This window comes from Vicia villosa, linkage group LG1, assembly GCF_029867415.1.
Source record: "Vicia villosa cultivar HV-30 ecotype Madison, WI linkage group LG1, Vvil1.0, whole genome shotgun sequence".
NCBI lineage: Eukaryota > Viridiplantae > Streptophyta > Magnoliopsida > Fabales > Fabaceae > Vicia > Vicia villosa.
The window spans coordinates 29871557-29893928 of record NC_081180.1 but is presented as its reverse complement, the minus strand read 5'-3'; the positions used below and the strand labels follow the sequence as shown (position 1 = coordinate 29893928).

Genomic DNA, 22372 nt, shown 5'->3' with positions numbered 1-22372 from the left:
TACAATCTAGCCTAATTAGGTTTGATTAGAATAATCATTTAAAAAAAAATTAACTAGCCTTATTTAGCTTGAAATTTACTGTGATATTGTTGTGGCAATATTGTAGCTACATAGCTAGAAACAAATATTAAAGACTGATCGTTAGCTAGAATTTAGTAGCGGTTTTGCTAGGAAATTTTAAATATTAGTTGGAACTTTGCTAGAAAATTTTGGACTAGATAATTAGCCACTCAATCCATGCTACGGCATGTTTAGTAGTTAATCCACAACTAATCTCAGTCTATTTCTGTTTGATAGAGATTAGCTACAAATTAGATGCGATTTTTGTCGTAGCTAATCAGAGATTTTCTGGTTGTGAAAGTTATAGTCAGGAGTATTGAAATTTTCTTGCATACTTTGATATGGGGGCTGTTTGAATATATATGTTTTACATAGATAAATGACATAAGAATTGTGATAGAAACAGCCCCCTCCCTCCCTGGGCAGAATAGCTGACCTAACTCTTTTCATGGGGCCACATAATGGTGACATTGGACTCGGTAGAATCAAGAAAGCACAAGATTAAATTTCACTTTAGCTCATCATTTTGGATTAGTTTTGACACTTTATTATGTTGTGGTTCTATTATTAAAACCTTAATAGGTCATAATCACCCCTAATAATGAACTATTTTTAGGTTTGGATTAATGTATGGTTGGTCATTCTTTTGATATTCAAGTTTTCCTTTTAGTTTTGGTTGCAGTAGTAAGCATCCTTCTGCATTGTGTAAAAAATTGGGTGTTCATTCCCAACCCGTTGAAATCTATTTCAACTTTATAGTGCAATCTTTTAGATGAATGATCATCTTTACTAATAAATGTAGAAGTTACTGTTCTCTTGATTGCAAGGTGAAATGCAAATTCTAGGTATGATGTCTAAGGAAGGAACTATAGGTTTTTGTGAAAGCCTAATTGTTTCTCCACTTTGTTTAGAAGTCAGATAGTTTTTTGTTTCTTGTATTGTTATTTTAACAATTAATCCTATCTTTTATTGTCTATATATACAGAAAAGGTTTAATATTTGTCCACCTGATGATGCATGGGCTAGAAAGAACTTTGAAATACGAGGTGCAACAGTAATGAAAAACAATCTAAATAAGGTTCGTACCACAATGAATAGACCAAGATGGATTGGTCCGGATGTGTGGACTTCATTGTGTGATCATTGGGGAACTCAAGAATTTAAAAAGAAGAGAATACAAGCAAAAACAAATCGAGCATCTGATTGTGGTGGTTTTGGAGCATCCCTTCACACATGTGGCTCTATCACCTCATCCCAACATAGAGCTAATATGGTAAAACTTTCTTACTTTCATATATTTTATTGTTGTGAAATGTTTAGCTATTATGTTTAGATTATTAAATGTTATTAAAGTTGCTTAACTTCTTATGACTAGACATGGGATCCACTTAAGTTGTTTGGCTAATAGAGTTAGCAATATTGAATATGTCTTCTCCTCTTGTGTAGCAAGATTAATCTAGTTTAATGGTAAGTTATATTGTATTAGTTTGTTTTTTTTTTTAATTTTATTAGAATGTGATTTGATATTAGATTTTTTTTTAATTGTTCACATTTGCCGGAGCTGTAGCCTACGTACATAACTTTGATATGGTGTTAAAATTTTTATGTTACAAGACATGGTTTATTTGCTGCGTAGTTTGTAAAGGTAGTGCTTTTGGTATGGTGTTGAGTTTTTTGTTAGATCATTATATGGGCTGCAATGTGTTTCGTTTATATTTTTAAATTATTGCTAACGTGTTCTTAAATTATATTTATCTTTGTAGACGAAACAAAATGGAACTCCTCCTAATCCTTCAGAACTGTTTCTTCACACACATCAACACCGCAAGACTAACACTTGGGTCGATAGAAGATCGGAACATGTGCATGTAATGAGCTCTTAAATTTAACTCGTATAACCTTTATTATTATTTTTATTTTGTTTTACTGTCTCACAATACTAATTAGTCTTATAATTTTGTTATCAGAAAAAGTTTACAGAAAGATGCGAAGAATTGATCCAAGAAACATCTCAACAAGGAACCATTCCACCTCCTCAATTAGATGTTTGGTGTGAGGTTGCAGGAATAAGAAAAGGAAAATTATATGGTCTTGGAATGGAATCTACCGTAATAGCAGGGAAGCCTACTTATCGTGGTTCATGTTCCTCGTCAACCGAATGGGTTCAAAGACATGAATTTGAAGAAATGAGAAATGAAAGGGATCAGCTTCGTGAAGAATTGGCTAACACAAATAGGGCTGTTGAGCATAACAATTACATGCTAAAGCAGTTGATGGACAGTTTGAATTTTCAACCAAGGCCATATTCTAGAGACCAAGTTCATGATGACGAGGTTGGTGATAATGATGATGAGGCTGATGACGAGGTTGACGGTGAGGTCGGTGATGAAGACATGAACTTAGAATAACAAATGACTATAAAAAATATATTATGTTTTATTATGGCAATTATTATCGTTAGTAAAAACAAGTCTAGTATTTTCTTTATGAATACTTATAAATACTTTATATTGTGTTTTTTTATTAGATTGAATATAAAGTATAATGTTTTTTTTGTTAAATTGAATATTGAGAAAAACTTTAGTTTTTATTCTTATGTTAAATATTTATATGAGTATTTAATTTGTTAGAGATGATAAATATTTCATCTATTTAATTTTTTATTTGAAATATTTTATGTGTTTAATTTTTTTCAAATATTTAAAGATATTAAAAAAATCATAACCAAAGGCCCTATTTAATTTAAAATTTTAAAATATTAAATAAATTAAAATAATTAGAGACCGATTTAGTGACTGAACAAAAATAAAATATGATTTTCGCTGAATATTGTATCTAGTCGCTAAATTAAGGTTTGGTCGCAATGCCTGTCACAGAAACCGGTCACTAAATCGGTCTCTAATTCGGTCACAAAATCGGTCTCTAAAAATCGGTCTCTAAATAGGTCGCTAGTCGTTAGCGACTAGCGCTTTTCCAACCAGAAAGTGACAGTCGCCTTATCGGTCGCTATTGATAGTAGTGACCGATTTTTATATATTTTCGGTCTCTAATTCGGTCTCTAAAAATGATTTTTCTAGTAGTGGACGGGGGCAGGGTCGGGGAAGCCGTGTGCGAGGGAGAGGGTACATCTGCTTCAGGATCTAGGAGTCGGCTGGCTCGGGCATCTTCTTCCCGCCAGCGAGAGGAGGAGGAGGAGGAGGAGGTGGCGGCAGTGCCCTACCACGAGCCGGAGGGGGTACCGGATGTTGACCCTCCAGCCGGGGAGGATGATGAGCAGGAGGACGGCTATCCGGGAGGGCCCTTTGACACCTCTGTGCTGATTAGCTACCACGATCACGTCGCTCGGCGTATTTGGGAGGGAGAGGTATTTTTTATAATTTGACCGTTTAATTGTCACCATTTTTTATAATTTAACCGTTTAATTGTCACCATTTTTTATAATTTAACCATTTAATTGTCACCATTTTTTATAATTTAACCGTTTATTTGTCGCTTATTTAATATATGTTGCTTATTTGTTTTTTTTGAAACAGGAGCGAGAGCCGTTGAAAATGGTGAACCACGCCCGAAAGATTTTCAGTCTGTTTAAACCAACAGCTGAGTGGTTTAACGACCATGTGCGAGGTTCAGGGCTTAGCGGGCTCTGCATGACGGGGTACACCACCATCAGCACCGGCATGCAGGGGGCATTTGTGGAGCGCTGGCACAAGGAGACGTCCTCTTTCCACTTTCCGGTTGGGGAGATGACGATCACCTTGCATGACGTGAAGTGTCTTCTCCACCTGCCGATTAGGGGGCCGCTGTTGACCCACTCCAAGATCCAGAGGATCGAGGTCATTGAGTGGATGACGCTCTATTTAGGCATGGAGCATGAGGTTGCTCACTTTGAGTGCGTCACGACATCTGGGTCTCATGTCCGGTTCACCACACTGAGCACTTATTTTGAGCACCACCTGGACGCGGCTGCCGAGGCTGAGGGTGAGGGTGACGAGCTATTCACACATTATCACGGCGGCTGCGCTCTCCGGTGCTGGTACATGCATGTGGTAGGCGCTGCATGCTTTGTGGACAAGAGTGCCAGGTACGTCGACGTGACCTACCTCCGCTACTTAATGGACCTGGATACCGTTCACCAGTGGAACTGGGGGGCAGCTACTCTGGCATACCTCTACCAGAAGCTGAACGAGGCCTCCAACTAGAGGACGAGGCAGTTGGTCGGATCCTCCACACTACTTACGGTACGTTTTATTTTAACATATTATCGTATTTATGTTTCGTATTTATTTTTAATACATTATCGTGTTTGTGTTTCAGAGCTGGATCATCTCCTACTTCTCCCACATCCACGACTTCCGCTACGATCCTGCATATGTGGACACAATGCCCAGGGCCGCCAGATACGCTCTCCAGAGGGGGAAAGATGCCGTTTGTACTTGGACCGCACGATGCACGGTGACGTCACTTGGAGGCCGTTCGCCGACTACGCTCAGATTGTCCCCTTTGACGGCATTGCTTTATATTCTGGCTGGTTGGCATGCGAGACTACCATCATGGTTCGGTATCTCCCTGAGCGGTGCATGCGTCAGTTCGGATTCGTGCAGCGGATACCCAAGTCACCCTTTGAGGTTGCTCCCGACACAGTGACCCGAGTGCAGCTCACTGCCATATGGGAGGACTGGCAGCAGCATGTGGTACCGCAGGAGTACCATCTCACTCGGGTCACACAGGACTGGCACAGTGAGGAGGGATACGTCAAATGGTTCTACCGGGTGTCCCATCCTCTGCTGAGACCCGACGTTCCCGGCGCTCCTAGGCCAGCACACGAGGAGATCCTGGAGAACCAGCAGGCCGAGGATGACCACGCCATTGATCTCATGCCGATCTGCCAGCTGATAGAGATGCTTGGGCGGGACGCGTTGGATCGAGGTGTCGTTCATCAGGACGGTCCAGATGCAGTCGCCGTGATGGAGATGATCGTCACTGATGCTGCCCGTGCGGCGGGGTACAGGCGGCAGAGGAGGGCCCAGGGTGAGAGGGTTAGGCACACCCAGTAGCGGTCGGGTTTAGTTATTTTTTGATTTCGGATTGTATCTTTTTCAAGGAAAACCTAAATCATAGAATTTGTCTTAGTTTCTAGATATCTCCAAATTTCACACTGACCATTATTAGAATTTATCTGCATCTCTGACTATGGTAATGTAGAAATAGTTTCAAATAATATTGTATAATTATTGTTAGTTTATAGCTTATATCGTAATATTTGGTAATCAAATCTACTTTAGTTTGACATAGTTTAGGAGTTCATTATGTATCCATTTCCTTATTTTCAGTCTCGGCTACTAGTTGCTTTTAAGCTATTCTTTATTTTTTTATGCAGTAGCATATAGTGTACACTTGTAGATATTTGAGAGGGCTTTCCATTAATATGAGGATAGTGTGCAAAGAAATATGAACTTTACGTAATAATTGATTCTACAGTTTGAAATCTTTTTTCTATTGACATGGTAGATATTTAGGAGTGCTATCCATTTGCACGAGGATAGTGTACAAGGAAAATTTTAGAAATTAACTTCGAAGGTAAGATCCCTTAGTTTAATTTTCCCCTTATTGTGATACTATTTGCTTGATATTTCACAACGAATAAAATTTTCTTGATTATATCCTAGAATATGGACATCCGTGTATGTCGTAGTTAGATGTACAATAGGCTAAATCATCATAAAAAGGGGTACACTCCTGAATTTTTAAAAGGGCTAAAGAAATTTGATTCTTTTGCAATCCAACAACCTGGCATATCAAAAATCAAAATTAGATGCTCATGTTCTATTTGTAGAAACATTAATTTCTTACACTTTGAAGAAGTTAAAGTTCATATTTTCAAGAAAGGATTTACTCCTGATTATTGGTCATGGACATGTCATGGAGGACATTGTGGTAACTAGCCATTTCTAGTTAATGACATAAGGACTTGAATTAGATGCATTTTCTATCCTTTTAAACATGTCATAACGTTTTACTCGTAACTCCGACTTAAGATATTCTTGAAATTCTGGAATCTATACAAAATTATCTTTAATTTGATGTATATTATGATGAGTAGAAAATTAAATATTATTATATTGAGTCAAAATGAATGATCATTTTTAATGTATTAATTTTTTTCATCTAATTCTACCTTTAAATTAATATTACTTTAATCATTTTCAATACTAGTAAAGGAGTAGAAATATTATTCTTTCTCTTTCATTTATAAATTTTTTTAATGTGTTAAATTGTCAACTGAATCACTTTTTATGGGACAGAGAGAATAATAAGATTCAATTTAGAACTATATTAAAGTATCAATCTAAATTTTCCTTTATTTAGAATTGTTTAAAAAAAATTATTTAAAATATTTATTTTTTTTTGTTTTAAAATTGACATATAAATTTAATTTTTATTAATTTAAATTTATTTGGGACTTTATCAAATTATGAGTCGGAGATGTGAAATTGCATATTAGTTAGCATTGCTGCCTTCAAATTTTGTACTGGATACGTTTCATCCCATCCTTCCAGAGACGATTGAAGTGGAACCGGATATTTCCTTTGAACCGAGACCAAGCCGCATCTCAGAGCATGCTACTAGATCCGTGAGGAATAAGGAGAAACCTCTTGTGAAAGTTCTATGGGAAGGGTCGTGTCCTGATGAAGCTACGTGGGAAGTCGAGTCATAAATGTGAAACCTTTACCCATATCTATTTTGGTAATTTTTTCGAATTTGAGGGAGAATTCTATTTAAGGGGAAAGAATGTAATACCTCGGTACAATTAATTTCTAATTGACGCTCTAAAGGATCTATTAGGGTGAATGGTAAGTTTATTAGGATTATTTCTCATTAAATGAGACCAATTTACGAAGAGGGGTATTATAGTCCTTATATCACTTATATTAGGGACTTAAGCCTTGTTTGGACACTCACACCTCATTGGATCATTCCCAAAAAACAGATTTGTGAGAGGAAGAAACAAAATGTGATATAAGGGGGGATAGAAGATAACAACATCAAACATCCATCTTCATCTCTTGCATGCACCAAATCTTTGAGCTCTTCTGAACCTGAGTTTTTTCTCTAATCAAGATGAGTCCATAGTTAGAGACTTTGGGTTTAGGGATTTGCATGGTTAGGAAGGGATTTGTGAGTTGACTCCATGAAACTGCATGTTATATGAACCCTAAGATGATATAATGAGTGCAAACATGTGAATTTGTGATTGCTATTGGATTTTTGATAATTGCATGTCCTTGACCACGCCTCGCGAAGAAGCCACTTTTTCTTCATTGAACTTTCTACCAAGACCTCGCTTGGAGCTCGCCCCGAGCTCACCTAGTGGCGTTTCCCCGACCTCCCGGGCGACCTCTCTTGGCGGCTCGCATCGTCCTCGCCTGGAGAATCTGGTAGGTTGCACAAAAATTATGGTTCTTGTTTCCACCATAAATCGGGAACTGTAGGTTTGTTTGACGAGTGGTTTGAAGCATCAAAAAGCTCTTTTAATAAACTATTATGCAGTGAAGTTAAAAAAGCTTCATGCCAAGGATCTTGGGGCATTAATTATGCTAACATACATGATATGAGGAAATTATCGTACCATGCCTCTGTTATACGTGTAAATAATGTTTTGTACTACAGTGATGAACTATATACAATGATTACTTCTTCATGCCTCTCTTGTTTGTATTTTAATATAATGCATTATGTTGATAAATACAGTAATGTGATCATTTACTCTGTTTGATTTCTGTTTGTTTCGGTTGAACGTTCGAATGTCGTTGAGATGTATGCTTAAATCTAAGTAGGCCTAAGCTACTAGGTGGTAAGGCAACACTATGTGATTGGACATAGTTTCCGATTGACTACCGTTGCGATGTGATTTTGAGGGTCTTATAGAGAGTTTACCACTTGTGGTTCACATCGATGGGTTGGGAATACCTGAGGTAACATTGATATGAGCTTTTGGGGGTCTTATCCCCACTTGCGGCTCACATCAATGTGCTTGGTATGATGGAGAAGTGATGCCATGTAGGTAATATTGGCATTTTGGTACCGCCTCTAGTGATGCCAAGTAGGCAATATTGCTAGCGCTTTCGCTTGGTGGGCTTATGCACTCATGTAGGCATTTTTGCACTTGTAATACCCATCTGCGTATAGATGATTGACGGGGTCATGACACAACGTAGGAAATCACAACGGTAACTCATCATTGATGAGATTTTGTAGCCAAGTAGGCGTGAATTACTTTGTACTCATCTGACTCATCATACGGTGATCTTGTGCGAGTCTCGTGATGCTAGGCAATTGGGACTCACCGAGGGTGTGGTTTGTGCAGCCTAGGTAGACAGGAAGATACTATTTCTAGATTCCTCGTATGTGGTTACGGGTCTGAATACTTGATTGTTTTGCATTGGGCACCAATGAACTCCCAATTGCGATACTATGTGTTGTTGTGTATTTTGTACTTGACTGTGAGGAAGCCCTATATCAATGGTGGATCAGGGTTGATGCATGTACCCTGTAGAACCGAGTGGACTCATAAGATATGGGGACTCACTGAGATTTAGTAATCTCACCTCAATCCTATTATATCTTTTTAGGATGTTCAAGACAGGATAAAGGAAAAGGTAGGATGACCTAGCTTGCTTGAGGATGTCTCTTGGATAGATATCATTGTGATTTGAGCCTTCAGTTTATGCACTCTAGAGATTATGCATTAGTACCTACAGGGTTGTACCTTATGGCCATGATACATTCAAATTTTGTGTATTGTTTTGATAGTTATCCTATTCCGCTTCTTATGTATGAAATTCATGTACCACATAATAATACCATATGCATATTATTCTAAACATATATGTATGAGGTATTACCGGGTCCCCTCTCTGATCCCATGAGCCCCTTTTATGAGCTATAATCGCCCATTGTGAGCTTGGAACAAACCACTAGCCCCCTCTCTGAACTATTAAACATGCTTCTTAACACAACTCAATGATGTAATGCTCATGTACATCAATGCACAACAAAATTAACGCGGTAAGACCCTTCTCTGATGTTAACATAATGCACTGAAAACTCAAGTAATCCCTCTTCTGGATGACCTAACCACAACAAAAAGTAATTATCACCAGTTATCATGTTAACACAGCAACATATACTTATCACCATATATGAATGTTCATCACAACACAATAATCAATAACCAAGGTACTTCCACTATTCATCGATTCTCTCGTAAAGTCGATTAACTTACGTTTGATCATCAACTTACAACAAGACAACATCACACAATGGTTAAAAATAGCCAAACAACCTACAAAACTCCGAAAATTAACAATTGCAACTTTTGTATAAACAACTCCCGCATAAACAACTGAGGCCTCTACAACAATCAAAACATTATAAAATAATTCAATGTCAATACTTCACATTCATCCTTTTAAGGCATCATCGTGAGATAGTACCAAGCGTTAGCTTTCCAATGTTGTGAACGACATCTCAATTGACTAACAAATCAAAGTTTATGACAACATTTGTATTCGAACCTAAATATGTCTGGCTGTGACGACCTCAGTGACTCCCGTTACTACCATACCATAAAGTCCTCCAAGTCACCATGGCGTCCGCTAAGGACCTAGAAAACAAAAATAAAAATGTGTTTTTCACCATTGGAGCCCTTCCAGAAATCCGATTTTGATTCCCTAAATAGCCCCAATTTCAAAATATGACATACAATCATTATCCATTGATTAAAGCCACAAGCTTACCATTTATCACAGATTAGCATAAAAAATCATGTATATTCAACATTTAGTCCTCACTTTCATCATAATTCCAAAACCTTAAAGAATTAATAATGGTGATATCATATCAATAACACAAAAGATAAAGTTCTACGGAAATCCAATACACGAATTCATCACAAAATAACAAATTATCATCAATTTTCAGAATTTAACAGCCAAACACAACCTATTGGAGGTTAAGGACTCCTCTACCCTACCTCTCATGCATATACCTTTTATTGAAGTGGAGGATAATAGCATATTTATGGTGTGAAACTGGTATCTTGGTAGGTCTGTGGGTAACTCATGGGATTGAGTGTGTTCGCCCTCCCATGGCGTGTGTTTGTCACTTTTGTAAGAGATCAATGTTCGACTTAATTGGTCCTTGTAGTGATGGTTGATTTTTTTTACATGTTCTTAGAATGCTTGTTTATTGTCTATCCTAGTGGCAAAATACATATACCTCCTTTCAGTAATGGTTGAGACAAAAGGGGATTGTTTATTCAAGGTACTCTAATGCCAAAGTAAGTAAGAGAACAACAAGGTACAACAGAAAGTATGAGACTTTGGGAAAAGTTTGGATTACCTTGGCCTCTAGGGATAGAGGGCTATTTAAAATTGTTCTCGTTGGAATGGAGTGGACCCCTATCTTCGTGGGCCTGGGCGTAATTTCCGGCCTAGAATATAGGGGGTTGTGGACTAGGTTACTGACTAGTCGTGCTCGGAATACCAGCCGTCGTTGGGGACGGGATCCCAGCATGCTCGGCTAACCTCTAGTCGTGCTCAGAATGGGGGAGAAGTCCATCATATTGGCTTTCATGGGTTGGACAAATGTTTATTGTGCCGGTTTACGCCATAGAGTGGGTTGGGCCAGTCAAGAACACACACACACATAATATATATATATATATATATATATATATATATATATATATATATATATATATATATATATATATATATATATATTAAGGCCATAATAAGTAAATAAAAATTGTTTATAAAAATTTAAAATACTTTTTATATAAATACTACTTTCTTTTAAAAATACATATTTATCACAAAAATTAAATTGAATTTGACCGTTTATTTTACTTTTGGTCTAAATTCAACTATTCTATTAAAAAAAGATAGCATTTCAAAAGATGTTAGATTAAAAATGATAAATATAAAAGATGATAAAACAAAAAAGTATACAATTTTCCAAATATAAAAAATTAATATAATTAAAAAAGGATTAAAAACAAATTTTATGTTGACTGAGTAAACAAATACTATTTTCCAAATATAAAAATTTAATATTAATAAAATTTTGCATTAAAACAATTAATGATATTATTTATTCTTCTAAGTTTCTTGAACGTGTTTGAGGCCGTATGTCCGGTCAAGGGTCGGTATCCCTCTGGAATGTAAATGAGAAGATAAAGACTTAAGGTGATATAACAAAAAAATATTATTTTCAAACATAAAAAATTTGATATAATTAAACGAGAAAAGGGATGATGCACTGACGGTGTAAAATATTTTTACACGGCAATCAATCACCGCCCATGTATCCAATTAAACCATTTTTTATTTAAAAAAAACTTAATAACATGGCACATTTATGATTTTTTATTAGATGACAGTGTAAAATTATTTTAGACTGTCAGTGCACTACCTTTTAACTCTAATTAAAAAGACTTAAAAATAATTTTTGATTGACTCAATTATAAGAATAGAATCAACCAAATGAATAAAATTTTAATTACGTTTTGCATTAAAAACAATTCATAACATAAATAAAATGACTTTTTTATTTTTGTGTGGATTTTAAAATTCATGTAAATAGAAAAATATCGAATATATAGAAAATAAAAAAGGTCAAATATCAAATATATAAAACAAAAACCAAATATCCTTTATATGTTAAAATGGATGATATTTTGTAAAACAATTCTAAATAAACGAAATTTTAGATTTATTTTTAATATCGTACCAAATCAAGTCTTATTAAATTAAAATCTTATTAAATTGAGTCAAATATAAAATTTTAAAACAGATCTTAATTTTATTTGCAAAAAGAAAAGATAGATTTTACCAGTAAACAAATCTTCATTTTATTTGCAATTCTTTGATTTTTCTGCTTAACTCTCTTAGGACAAAAAAACAATGAGATGGTTCATGAATTTCATGCTATTAGCACAGAAAACAATTAGAAAAAGACGAAGACGAGAAAGAAGCATGGAGAAGAAGAAGAGAAAGACGAAGACGACAAAGACGAAGACGACGGCAACGACACCACCGAAATCTTACGTGCCTGAAGAAATGATAACTGAAATTCTTCTAAGTTTACCAGTGAAGTCTCTTATTCGTTTTAAATGTGTTTCTAAACCATGGTTTTCTCTTATCTCTGATCCCAATTTTGCTGAATCACATTTTCAACTTACAGCACACACTCGTAAAATTGAATTCATATCAACTGAGTTACAAAAAACAACATCTATAGATTTCGAAGAACAACTTGTCTTAAGGAATGCTTCTGTTAAACAGTTCAATTTTTTGCATCCCCAACCTGATTCTCTTATTCAAATTATAAGTTCCTGTAGAGGCTTTATATTTTTCAAATATTCTTCGAGTTTCTGCATATTTAATCCATGCACCCAAGTTCACAAACAAATACCTTTAGCTCCTGGTGAATTTGAAACAAATTTAGAGTTACGTGATTTGTATTATCTATATGGTTTCGGATATGATCGGTTAAGAGATGATTACTTGGTGGTTTCACTGTCCTGTATTCTAGCCGAGGAAGATTTTTCACGTTTGGAATATTTCTCATTCAAAGATAACAAGTGGAAGGAAATTGAGGATACTTACTTCCTTTATACGAAGGACAAGATTGAACCCAGAGTAGGATCACTCTATAACGATGCTATTCATTGGATTGCTATACATTCTGATTCACTGACTGAAGTTATTATCGCATTTGATTTAACGGAAAGGAAACTTTTTGAGATGCCTTATCCGAATGGTTTAGGCCATAAGTCTGATTATTGTGAGTTGTGGGTATTTGGAGAATTTCTTAGTTTATGGGCTAAGGATTGTGAAAATAATACAATTGAAATATGGGTGATGAAAGAATACAATATGCATTGGTCTTGGATTAAGGCTATTGTTCTCCGTATGAATATCCGATTTTTTAATGAGTTTTTTCCATTATGCTCTACAAAAAATGGTGATATCATTGGAACAGATGCGGAGAATATGTTGGTGAGATATAACAACAAAGGAGAGCTTATAGAGGGTTCCTCATACAGATGCTTTGCAGATGGTGTAGTTTCATGTGGATCCCCATCGATAGTGTATACAGAATCTTTGCTTTCACTCCCTGGTGATGACATGCAAGTTTATGAAGATGATTCTGACTAGAATAATCAGGTGTTGAAATATTCTCCTTCACTATTTTTTTGACATTTATATTTTTGTTATGATTTATCTGGCTGCAACATGCAACCAAAAAAAAGGCCATGATTTAACAGTAAACAATCTCATCATTGATTTCATATTTGCTAAATATTGAAAAACTACTATAATTTCATATAAGAGGTGAGATTGCAACTCTCACCGCTCGAGCTTGTTCTCTAGATCCAGCATAATATTATGACAAATGATTATACCGTCGCCGCCATAGCTTGAGAGAGCACTGTCATATTTTCTTAGGGTTATAATTTCTTCTTATAAGTGCTTTCTATATAGAGGTTGACAGTTCAGAATTTTAATTATTTGTGTTGCATGTTTTTTCAGTCGCAGAAAATTGTAAAGTCCTATAGCAAGTTGAGTGACAGGGGACGAGGTTGAAGGCTTCAGACATCTTGTTGTCATACTGATTACTAAAGAAAATGTGTTGCATTCATTTTAATGTTGACCAAACCATTTTTAGAGATTATGGTGGTTTTGTTATTGGTATGTGTTTCAAGGATTGACATGCATAGATGATTTTCCCATAGGACAACTTTCATCGTACTGATTTTAGTTTCACTTGTCAATGTTATAAATGTCATCTTATTTTAATTTCAAAATACTGTGGTTATATGGTTAAGTTATGAAGAATTTCGAAATTCCACTACATTTTGAAAAAATGCAGTGCGTACACGACGCATTGCCCCATGGTTGAAATCAGTATGTTACTTCCGTTTCGCAAAATGCAACACGTTTTAATATAATACAATGTATTTTGTGAAACGCAGCTGTGTGATCTCGTGATTTTATGTTCTTTTTCTTCTTCATTACGTTGATTTTGCTGGAACATACAATAACATTATTCATAAATCAATAGAAAATTTAGTGCTTGTGAAAAAGAAGAAAGTCAGAGAGGAGAGAGAATTAGTGAGAGAGAGTAATTGCGGGTGAGAATCATTATTGCATTAGTTTTCACTAGTTTGTATTGAAGATATAGCTTCATTTTTGTTTTGTTCTAAAAGATACTAAATGAAAATAATATCATGGTTTGTGTGTGGGAGGGAGATGTGGGGGAAAGTAAAATTACTGAGAGGGAGATGTGAGAGGGAACACTAAAAAAAATTTAGATTCCTTTTTTTTATCCAAACTGCTATGCTTTTGAGAATATTAAGGGACTATATATTAGCCTCTCATTTTTTCTAATTGTATTTTTTAGTTATTTTTAATATTAAAAATTTATAATACGGTTGTTATTGTTGACAAATTATTATGATTTACTTTATCATGATACTAATCAACTTTTTGATTAAAAAATAATATTTATGAAATTAAATTGTTGATATTCCACTCCTTTTCAACAAAAGGAATAAAAGAATCAAAAGAAAACCATTCATTATTGAACTTGAATGGTTTCGGCCCCCAATTATATTTGTCTGTCATAATTCAAATGGGACAATGGTCCGATATGTCTCTACCCCGATCATTTGGCCAATAACCTCCCACCGATTCACCACGGTGTTAGATAATAAGAAACGATCTATCCGGCTCATAGACTTACCATCTCCACTGTACCACGAAAATTTCTTCCCTTTACACGGAATGTCTACCAAAGAGCTCTTGAGAATGAACTCCGCAAAAAGCTCCATCTCCTTCTTATAACACCCACCCGCTCTCCCTTTTCTTTCTCTACCATTTTTGGTTGCGTTGAAATCCCCTCCTGTTATCCATTCCCCGTCGCTATACATACTCATCGAGTCAAGTAATTTGTCCCACATAGCCTTCTTCTTACACAAATCGCAAGAAGAATAAACGTTCACAACGTAATAAAAATCTTCCTTCCAACACACTTTCATACCCAAAAAGCCTTCCCCTTTGAAACTAAGAAGAATGTCCATGTTACTTTTCTTCCATAAAGTAATCAAGTCGCCCGATCTACCCGCCGAATTCGAAAAAGAGAAACTAATCTCCGGGTGTCTCCAAAAACTCTTGGCCAGGGTCTCATTCATATTGGTGATCTTTGTTTCTTGCAAAAGACAAATATCCGCATTACCTTTTTCGATCAAAGCACTAATTGGCCTTCTTTTCAGCGCATTTGCTCCCCCTCTGATATTCAAAGAACCAATAATCATTTTCCCGCTTTGGTATGCTCCTTCCTTCTATCCACTAAAACCTCTCGCCCCTTTTCCAGCTCCTCAATTCTACTAACAAGGTTGTTCCTACCTTTCTCATCAACTACCCCCAACGCCACTATAGCCTCCTATAATTTCTCACCGACATCCTTTTTAAGAAAATCCCACTGCCTACCACTGTTCCTACATATGTCTGACTCCTCCGGATGATTGCCATAGCACACCGAAGGATCACCGATACTATCACCGCCCTTTGCCATTGCTGCGTTACCAAGAAACAGCCCACTTGATTTGGGTAAAGTCTTTTGTCCCTCTGCTTACTTCTTAAAGAGCTTATACCCACATCTGCAACCCTCCTGTATCTCACCTTGTTACGCCCTGAATATATTCCAACTCCACCCAAAGAACAGGGCACCCTGGATTGTGTAAAAAAACCGACTCCACCTCCTTAGAAACAGTCACAGACTTCCCACCCTAACTATAGCAGTACCTGAATAGGCTTCACTTCCAATAAAGGTGTCCTCGGCCAAAAAACCTTTGAAATACCACACTCATTCAGCCCAACATGCGAATCAAGCGGTACCAGCACGGTCTCCGCATCCTTCACCTAGTGACCAGCAGAAACAACATTCGAAGACAACACTTTGTTCGAAGGCAGCTTCATGTTTCCAGAAAAATTCATCCGTTGCTCAACTGCCTACGGGTTTCTCCTGAAGTTATTAAGAGCAGAATCGAAGACACCCAAAACCTGAGTCGAAGGTTGTCCACAAATACCAGCACTAGAGTCCTCCGTATCGAAATTCATGGCTACTGCGTTTGTTTTCACCGCAACCGCTTTCCTCATCGCTCCACCCTCGACATTACCGTTACCATCCAAAGATTGTTTATCGGAGAACTGCTCGATACTATCCGACAAACTGCCCTCCACGCCCTCGTTCTCATTCAGCCAAAAGTCTCTCGAATCAGAGGAACTGCTGGCCATAGACTTGCCCAATGGAGACTTGGACGAAAATCTAAATTGACCCTGAGCCTCCTCTCTGATATACAGCATAAAATCCAGACCATCAATGGAGGTTGTGATAGAAGCGGGTACCACACAAGTGATAGGCAGATTGACAAAAATCCTTGCTACGTCGAATACATTCTTTTTGATAAAAAAATAATATTTATGAAACTAAATTGTTGATATTTTTTGTATATATGGAAAAGTATTATGATATTTCCAAAATTATAAATAAATTTATGATACGTCAAAAACATTAAATAAATATATTTTCTAAAAACTAAATAAATACTTTTTTACATAAGAAAAATAAATTTGGTCTAACTAATAATAGTTTTTTAAAAAAAAAATTTAAATGCCTCATTTTTGAATCTGACTTAGTGTGACACTAAGTCCACATCATTGACAGCAAGTTATATCTCAATCTGCCAGATCCACCATCAGTAGAATAAATCTCATTCAAAGAGCACCAAATAAAAATCAAAAGTCAAATAATTAAGGTGAAAATAAAGGGCAAATAGACACAACAAACCAAATCTGCTTAAAATACCACTAAACCTTATTCAGATAACCATCAAGACAAAGAACACTGATATATGACCTTAGAGTAGATATCAATATAGAAAATATGTAGACCAAGCACTTCAGCAAAGAAAATGAAAACAGATTAACTTAAGTGCTTCATACATATTAATAGATTGATGCACCAATCTATAACCGTTGCCCTCCTTCCTTCATTGAGGAAAATCATTTTTATTGAATTCCAAAATATATATATATATATATATATATATATATATATATATATATATATATATATATATATATATATATATATATATATATATATATATATATCTTTGTGATTAAAAGTTTGTTTGTAATTTTGTAAGTAAAAGGATATGAATGTATATCATGCATGTGTACACACATCATAAACTATAATTCAGTTCCATTAACTCTCTAATTTTCTTTAAATGAATTAAAAATAAATAAAAAAGACAGACTTTAGTACCATTGAGGCATATTCATAGAAAATCTAGTGCAATAAATTTAGAAAAGTTTCCAGATTTGGCAAATTGTTGGTTATATTAAAACAACTAACACAGCTAACATTAATAACACAATCACATTTAGAAGATTTGGCAATCTTGAACAAAAACAACATGCAAGATTCTGATTTTAATCTACATGATTCGATGAAACAAGGATCAAACTTTCTTTTTAGTTTTCTATCACATAGCAACTTTTAATTAAGATGACATAATGATGAGATCGTTAGGTTTATCTTGAGTTTAACACAGATGAAAAAATAATTGCAGTTTAATTCATTAAATTTATACGGTTCAATTCGGAAGCATAAGAACCCTATTAAAGGAATCTTAAAACAGTTTGGTTTGGTTTGCGATTAAACTCAAGCACTTTGGTTCATTTCAAGAAAATCGTGTTTTGGGTTTGGTTGAGTTCAGTTTTCTTCCTTTAACAAAATTAAAAAGAAGACAGAGTCCAAGAAGCTTAAATGTTTTCTCATCATTTATAAATCAATAACACTAAATAATCATTTTTTTACAATGACTCTAGAAGAGGTTCCAGATTTGGCAGATTGTTTGGGAATTAAGCCAACAATAACATACATAAACTCATAACAGGTTCCTGGTTTGGCATATTGTTGGTGAAAATAAAACAACTAACATAACTAACATTAATAAGACAATCACATGTAGAAGATTCGACAATTTTGATCAATAATAACAGTAATAACACAATTTCATGCAATTACATTTACACAAACAAAGCTATCAACGTTTCCAAATAAACATAAAACCAAACCATGTTTTTTTTTGCACTACAATAAAACATAACAAAATATAAATATCAAGAAAATAGTGAAAGAAAATATTTCAACACTTCATTATTCTAGTATAAATCATCTTCATAAGCTTGCATGTCATCACCAGGGAGTGAAAGCAAAGATTCTATATAAACGATCGATCGGGATCCACGTGAAGCTACGCTATCTGCAATGCAGCTGTATGACGAACTCTCTATAAGCTCTCCTGTGTTGGTATACCTCAACAATCTAGCCCCATCTGTTCCAATGATATCACCATTTTTTGTAGAGCATATTGGTGAAAACTTATGAGGAGGTAAGATGTGCATAGAGAGAACAATCGTCTTAATCCAAGATGAATGATCTTTGTATTCTTTCATCACCCATATTTCAATTCTTCTATGTCTCGGAGAGGGCATTTACCTCTTAATTTTATTTAGCACATTATTAGCAAATTAGGTTTCATCTCTCTTATGTGGTACACTTTATGACTATTTATATATTTTCACATGTAACGTGCAATTAAATTTTTTTGCCCAGGCTGCCTAAAATATTTGGCTCCGCCACTATATATATATATATATATATATATATATAAAATTCTATTTGCTTTTTAAAAAAAAATTCTCATCGTGCTTTTTAATATGGCTCAAACTATTTAATTATGTATTAATAATCTATTTTGGACTTTACACAATCTATAAGATTTTTTAATTCTTTATATGTATGGTTAAAATTATGATTTGCAGTTATTTTCTTTGAACAAGACTTGTGACATTTTTTTGACTTGCTTGTAAAGTGAAACTGAATTCAATTCAATGAAAGTTGTCCAAATGAAAATCATTTATCCATGTGAATCCTTGAAACACAAACCAATATGATCCCTAAAGTATTGCTGAATTATAGTTCTAAGGCTTTTAAGCAAAAAACACAATAAAGTATTACTGAAATTTTCTTTTGTAATCGATATGAAAATGAAATGTCTTGAAGGTCTTAATCCCCGTTCTCTGCCACTCAAATTGCTATAGGAATTTGCAACCGAAAAAAGAATTTAATCAATTAAGGTGTGACAATGCAGGAAAAAAATGCAACACAAATAATTAAGGTGAAAGTAAGGGAAGATTTTGAACTCATTGCAAAATAAGCAGTGCTAATATTATAGGACATTAGAATAAGTATCAATACAAAAAATATTATTAGATTGATCAAGCACTTCAGCAAAGAAAATGAAAATAGATTAACTTAAGTGCTTCATATATATTAATTATTTGATGATCCAATCTATAACCGTGACCCTTCATCAATGAGAATAACCGATTTATGGAATTTCAAAATATATGCATGTATCTATTATAAACGAATATATTATACAATGAAGCATATTTTTATAAAATCTAGTGCAATAACTCTAACAGGTTCCAGATTTGGCAGATTGTTGGTGAAATTAAAACAACTTCAAGCAATTGCATTTACACATGCATAAATAAGGGTGAAGGACACAAATTAAAAAATCTATTACCGTTTCAATAAACATAAAACCAGACAATGTTTTTGTTGCAGCCCAATAAATCATAACAAAATGTAAATATCAAAAAATAGTGAAGGAGAATATTTCAACACCTGATTATTCTGGTATGAATTATCTTCATAAACTTGCATGTCGTCACCTGGGAGTGAAAGCAAAGATTCTGTATAAACTATCGATTGGAATCCACGTGAAACTGGACTATCTGCAATGCAACTGTATGAGGAACCCTCTAAAAGCTCTCCCGTGTTGGTATACCTCAACAATCTAGCCCCATCTGTTCCACTGATATCACCATTTTTTGTAGAGCATATTGGTGAAAACTATGAGGAGGTAAGATGTGCGTGGAGAGAACAATTGTCTTAATCCAAGATGAATGATCTTTGTATTCTTTCATCACCCATATTTCAATTCTTCTATGTTCACAATCTATAGCCCATAAACTAAGAAATTCCCCAAACATCCACAACTCGCAATGATTAGATTTATGCTCTATACCAATTGGAAAAGGAATCTCAAAAAGTTTCCTTTCACTTAAATCAAAAGCAATAATAACTTCCATCAAGGAACCAGAATGTAATGCCAACCAATGAATGGCATCGTTATAGAAAAAATCAATTGAAACACACTTCCTCTTGTAAACCCTAGCGCTGAAATACTCTCATTTGCATCTTTCTGCTGCTATCCTTACATCGCGACAAATCAAAGCTTGCTTCTCTCTTTTTCATCCTAAATCAACCACTTGTCTCTTCCCTGCTTGAGATTTATTTTTATATTTCTTGTATAAATTGATGTTGGCAACTATTTTATGTTTTTAAATTTAAGAAGTTGGATTGTTTTATGTGGTATAGTTAAGTGACCAATTTCTTATTTTAGATTCTGGAAGAAGAAAACAAAACAAAAACCTTTTCGATTTCTTCTGTTTGTTTTGGTTTATAGATAGATTCAATGTTATTTATTTAAAAGTTTGATTCCTAACTTTGTAGATTCGTTCAAAATTATTTGAGTATTTAGAAGTAAACAATTGTTTATAGATAGAAATTTTTTTAATGACATAAAAGTTAATTTATCAGAATTCATGAATAATTATGTGGATGCTATGTTTAAATGAAATCAAGTTTGAATGAGAGAATATTTTGAATTCCTATATTACTCTAGTTTATATAATATTTATATAATTATAAGTTAGACTTTGTATTTTGGAATTTAAGTAGTGTCAGTAGTGGAGCTTTAACTCATTGAGTAAAGAATTTGGAAATTTCTAATTTATAAATCATTGTTTGGTTGGACAGTATGCATAACATTGGTAGTTTGGATAGTGAGCAATTTCTAATTTATTGAGGAAAGAATTTTAGTAGTTTCTAATAGTGTCATTCATTAATAAGAAATAAAAGTGACATTCATTACTAAATTAAAAAATATTATTTCAAAATGTTTTTTAAGGACTAACTTAAACTGTGAAATTCATAAATAAGAATTTTTCTGTTTTTTTTTTAAATGAAACTTTTTAGATGCTCCTTTCACTTTGATGCTACTTCTTTATCTTCTATTCAATTTCTAAAATTTTTTCAAATAGAACGTTTTGGTAGAAATGCACAACAACTGTTTAGTTTTATGTTCATTTCAGAGTCAATTTCCAAATTCTTCGTATTCATCTTTTTCAAGGAAAACCTACATTATAGAATTTGTCTTAGTTTCTAGATATCTCTAAATTTCACACTGACCATTATTAGAATTTATCTGCATCTCTGACTATGGTAATGTAGAAATAGTTTCAAATAATATTGTATAATTATTGTTAGTTTATAGCTTATAGCATAATATTCGGTAATCAAATCTACTTTAGTTTGACATAGTTTATGAGTTCATTATGTATCCATTTCCTTATTTTCAGTCTCGGCTACTGGTTGCTTGCTGGCCGCACTGTGTTCAGTTTACAAACTTTTAAGCTATTCTTTATTTCTTTATGCAGTAGCATATAGTGTACACTTGTAGATATTTGAGAGGGCTTTCCATTAATATGAGGATAGTGTGCAAAGAAATATGAACTTTACGTAATAATTGATTCTACAGTTTGAAATCTTTTTTCTATTGACATGGTAGATATTTCGGAGTGCTATCCATTTGCACGAGGATAGTGTGCAAGGAAAATTTTGGAAATTAATTTCGAAGGTAAGATCCCTAAGTTTAATTTTCCCCTTAATGTGATACTATTTGCTTGATATTTCATAACGAATTAAATTTTCTTGATTATATCCTAGAATATGGACATCCGTGTATGTCGTAGTTGGATGTACAATAGGCTAAATCGTCATAAAAAGGGGTACACTCCTGAATTTTTAAAAGGGCTAAAGAAATTTGATTCCTTTGCAATCTAACAACCTGGCATATCAAAAATAAAAATTAGATGCTCATGTTCTATTTGTAGAAACATTAATTTCTTACACTTTGAAGAAGTTAAAGTTCATATTTTCAAGAAAGGATTTACTCCTGATTATTCGTCATGGACATGTCATGGAGGACATTGTGGTAACTAGCCATTTCTAGTTAATGACATAAGGACTTGAACTA

The 22372-nt window shown here is 34.5% G+C and overlaps 3 protein-coding genes across 3 annotated transcripts; 2 read left to right on the top strand and 1 right to left on the bottom strand.

Moving 5' to 3' along the window:
• Positions 1–521: 521 nt before the first annotated feature.
• On the top strand, positions 522–2500 carry LOC131602938 (uncharacterized). The gene is made up of 4 exons (XM_058875195.1): positions 522–539; positions 1046–1333; positions 1824–1928; positions 2028–2500. The coding sequence occupies exons 1-4, from the start codon at positions 522–524 to the stop codon at positions 2466–2468; spliced, it is 852 nt and encodes a 283-aa protein (XP_058731178.1). The 3' UTR covers positions 2469–2500.
• Positions 2501–12026: 9526 nt separating this feature from the next.
• LOC131602848 (F-box/kelch-repeat protein At3g06240-like) lies at positions 12027–13283 on the top strand. Its single transcript, XM_058875091.1, has one exon. It carries the CDS (start codon positions 12027–12029, stop codon positions 13281–13283), a length of 1257 nt encoding a protein of 418 aa, XP_058731074.1.
• Positions 13284–14749: 1466 nt separating this feature from the next.
• On the bottom strand, positions 14750–15442 carry LOC131602770 (uncharacterized). Its single transcript, XM_058874988.1, has one exon. The coding sequence runs from the start codon at positions 15440–15442 to the stop codon at positions 14750–14752; it is 693 nt and encodes a 230-aa protein (XP_058730971.1).
• Between the last annotated feature and the right edge of the window lie 6930 nt (positions 15443–22372).

Bases quoted from the DNA above. Each gene is read 5' to 3' on its own strand.
- LOC131602770 (XM_058874988.1), bottom strand. From the start codon at position 15,442: ATGATTATTGGTTCTTTGAATATCAGAGGGGGAGCAAATGCGCTGAAA.
- LOC131602938 (XM_058875195.1), top strand. The intron at 1,334-1,823 runs GTAAAACTTTCT...TTATCTTTGTAG, and splicing joins CCCAACATAGAGCTAATATG to ACGAAACAAAATGGAACTCC. The intron at 1,929-2,027 runs GTAATGAGCTCT...TTTTGTTATCAG, and splicing joins GAAGATCGGAACATGTGCAT to AAAAAGTTTACAGAAAGATG.
- LOC131602848 (XM_058875091.1), top strand. From the start codon at position 12,027: ATGAGATGGTTCATGAATTTCATGCTATTAGCACAGAAAACAATTAGA.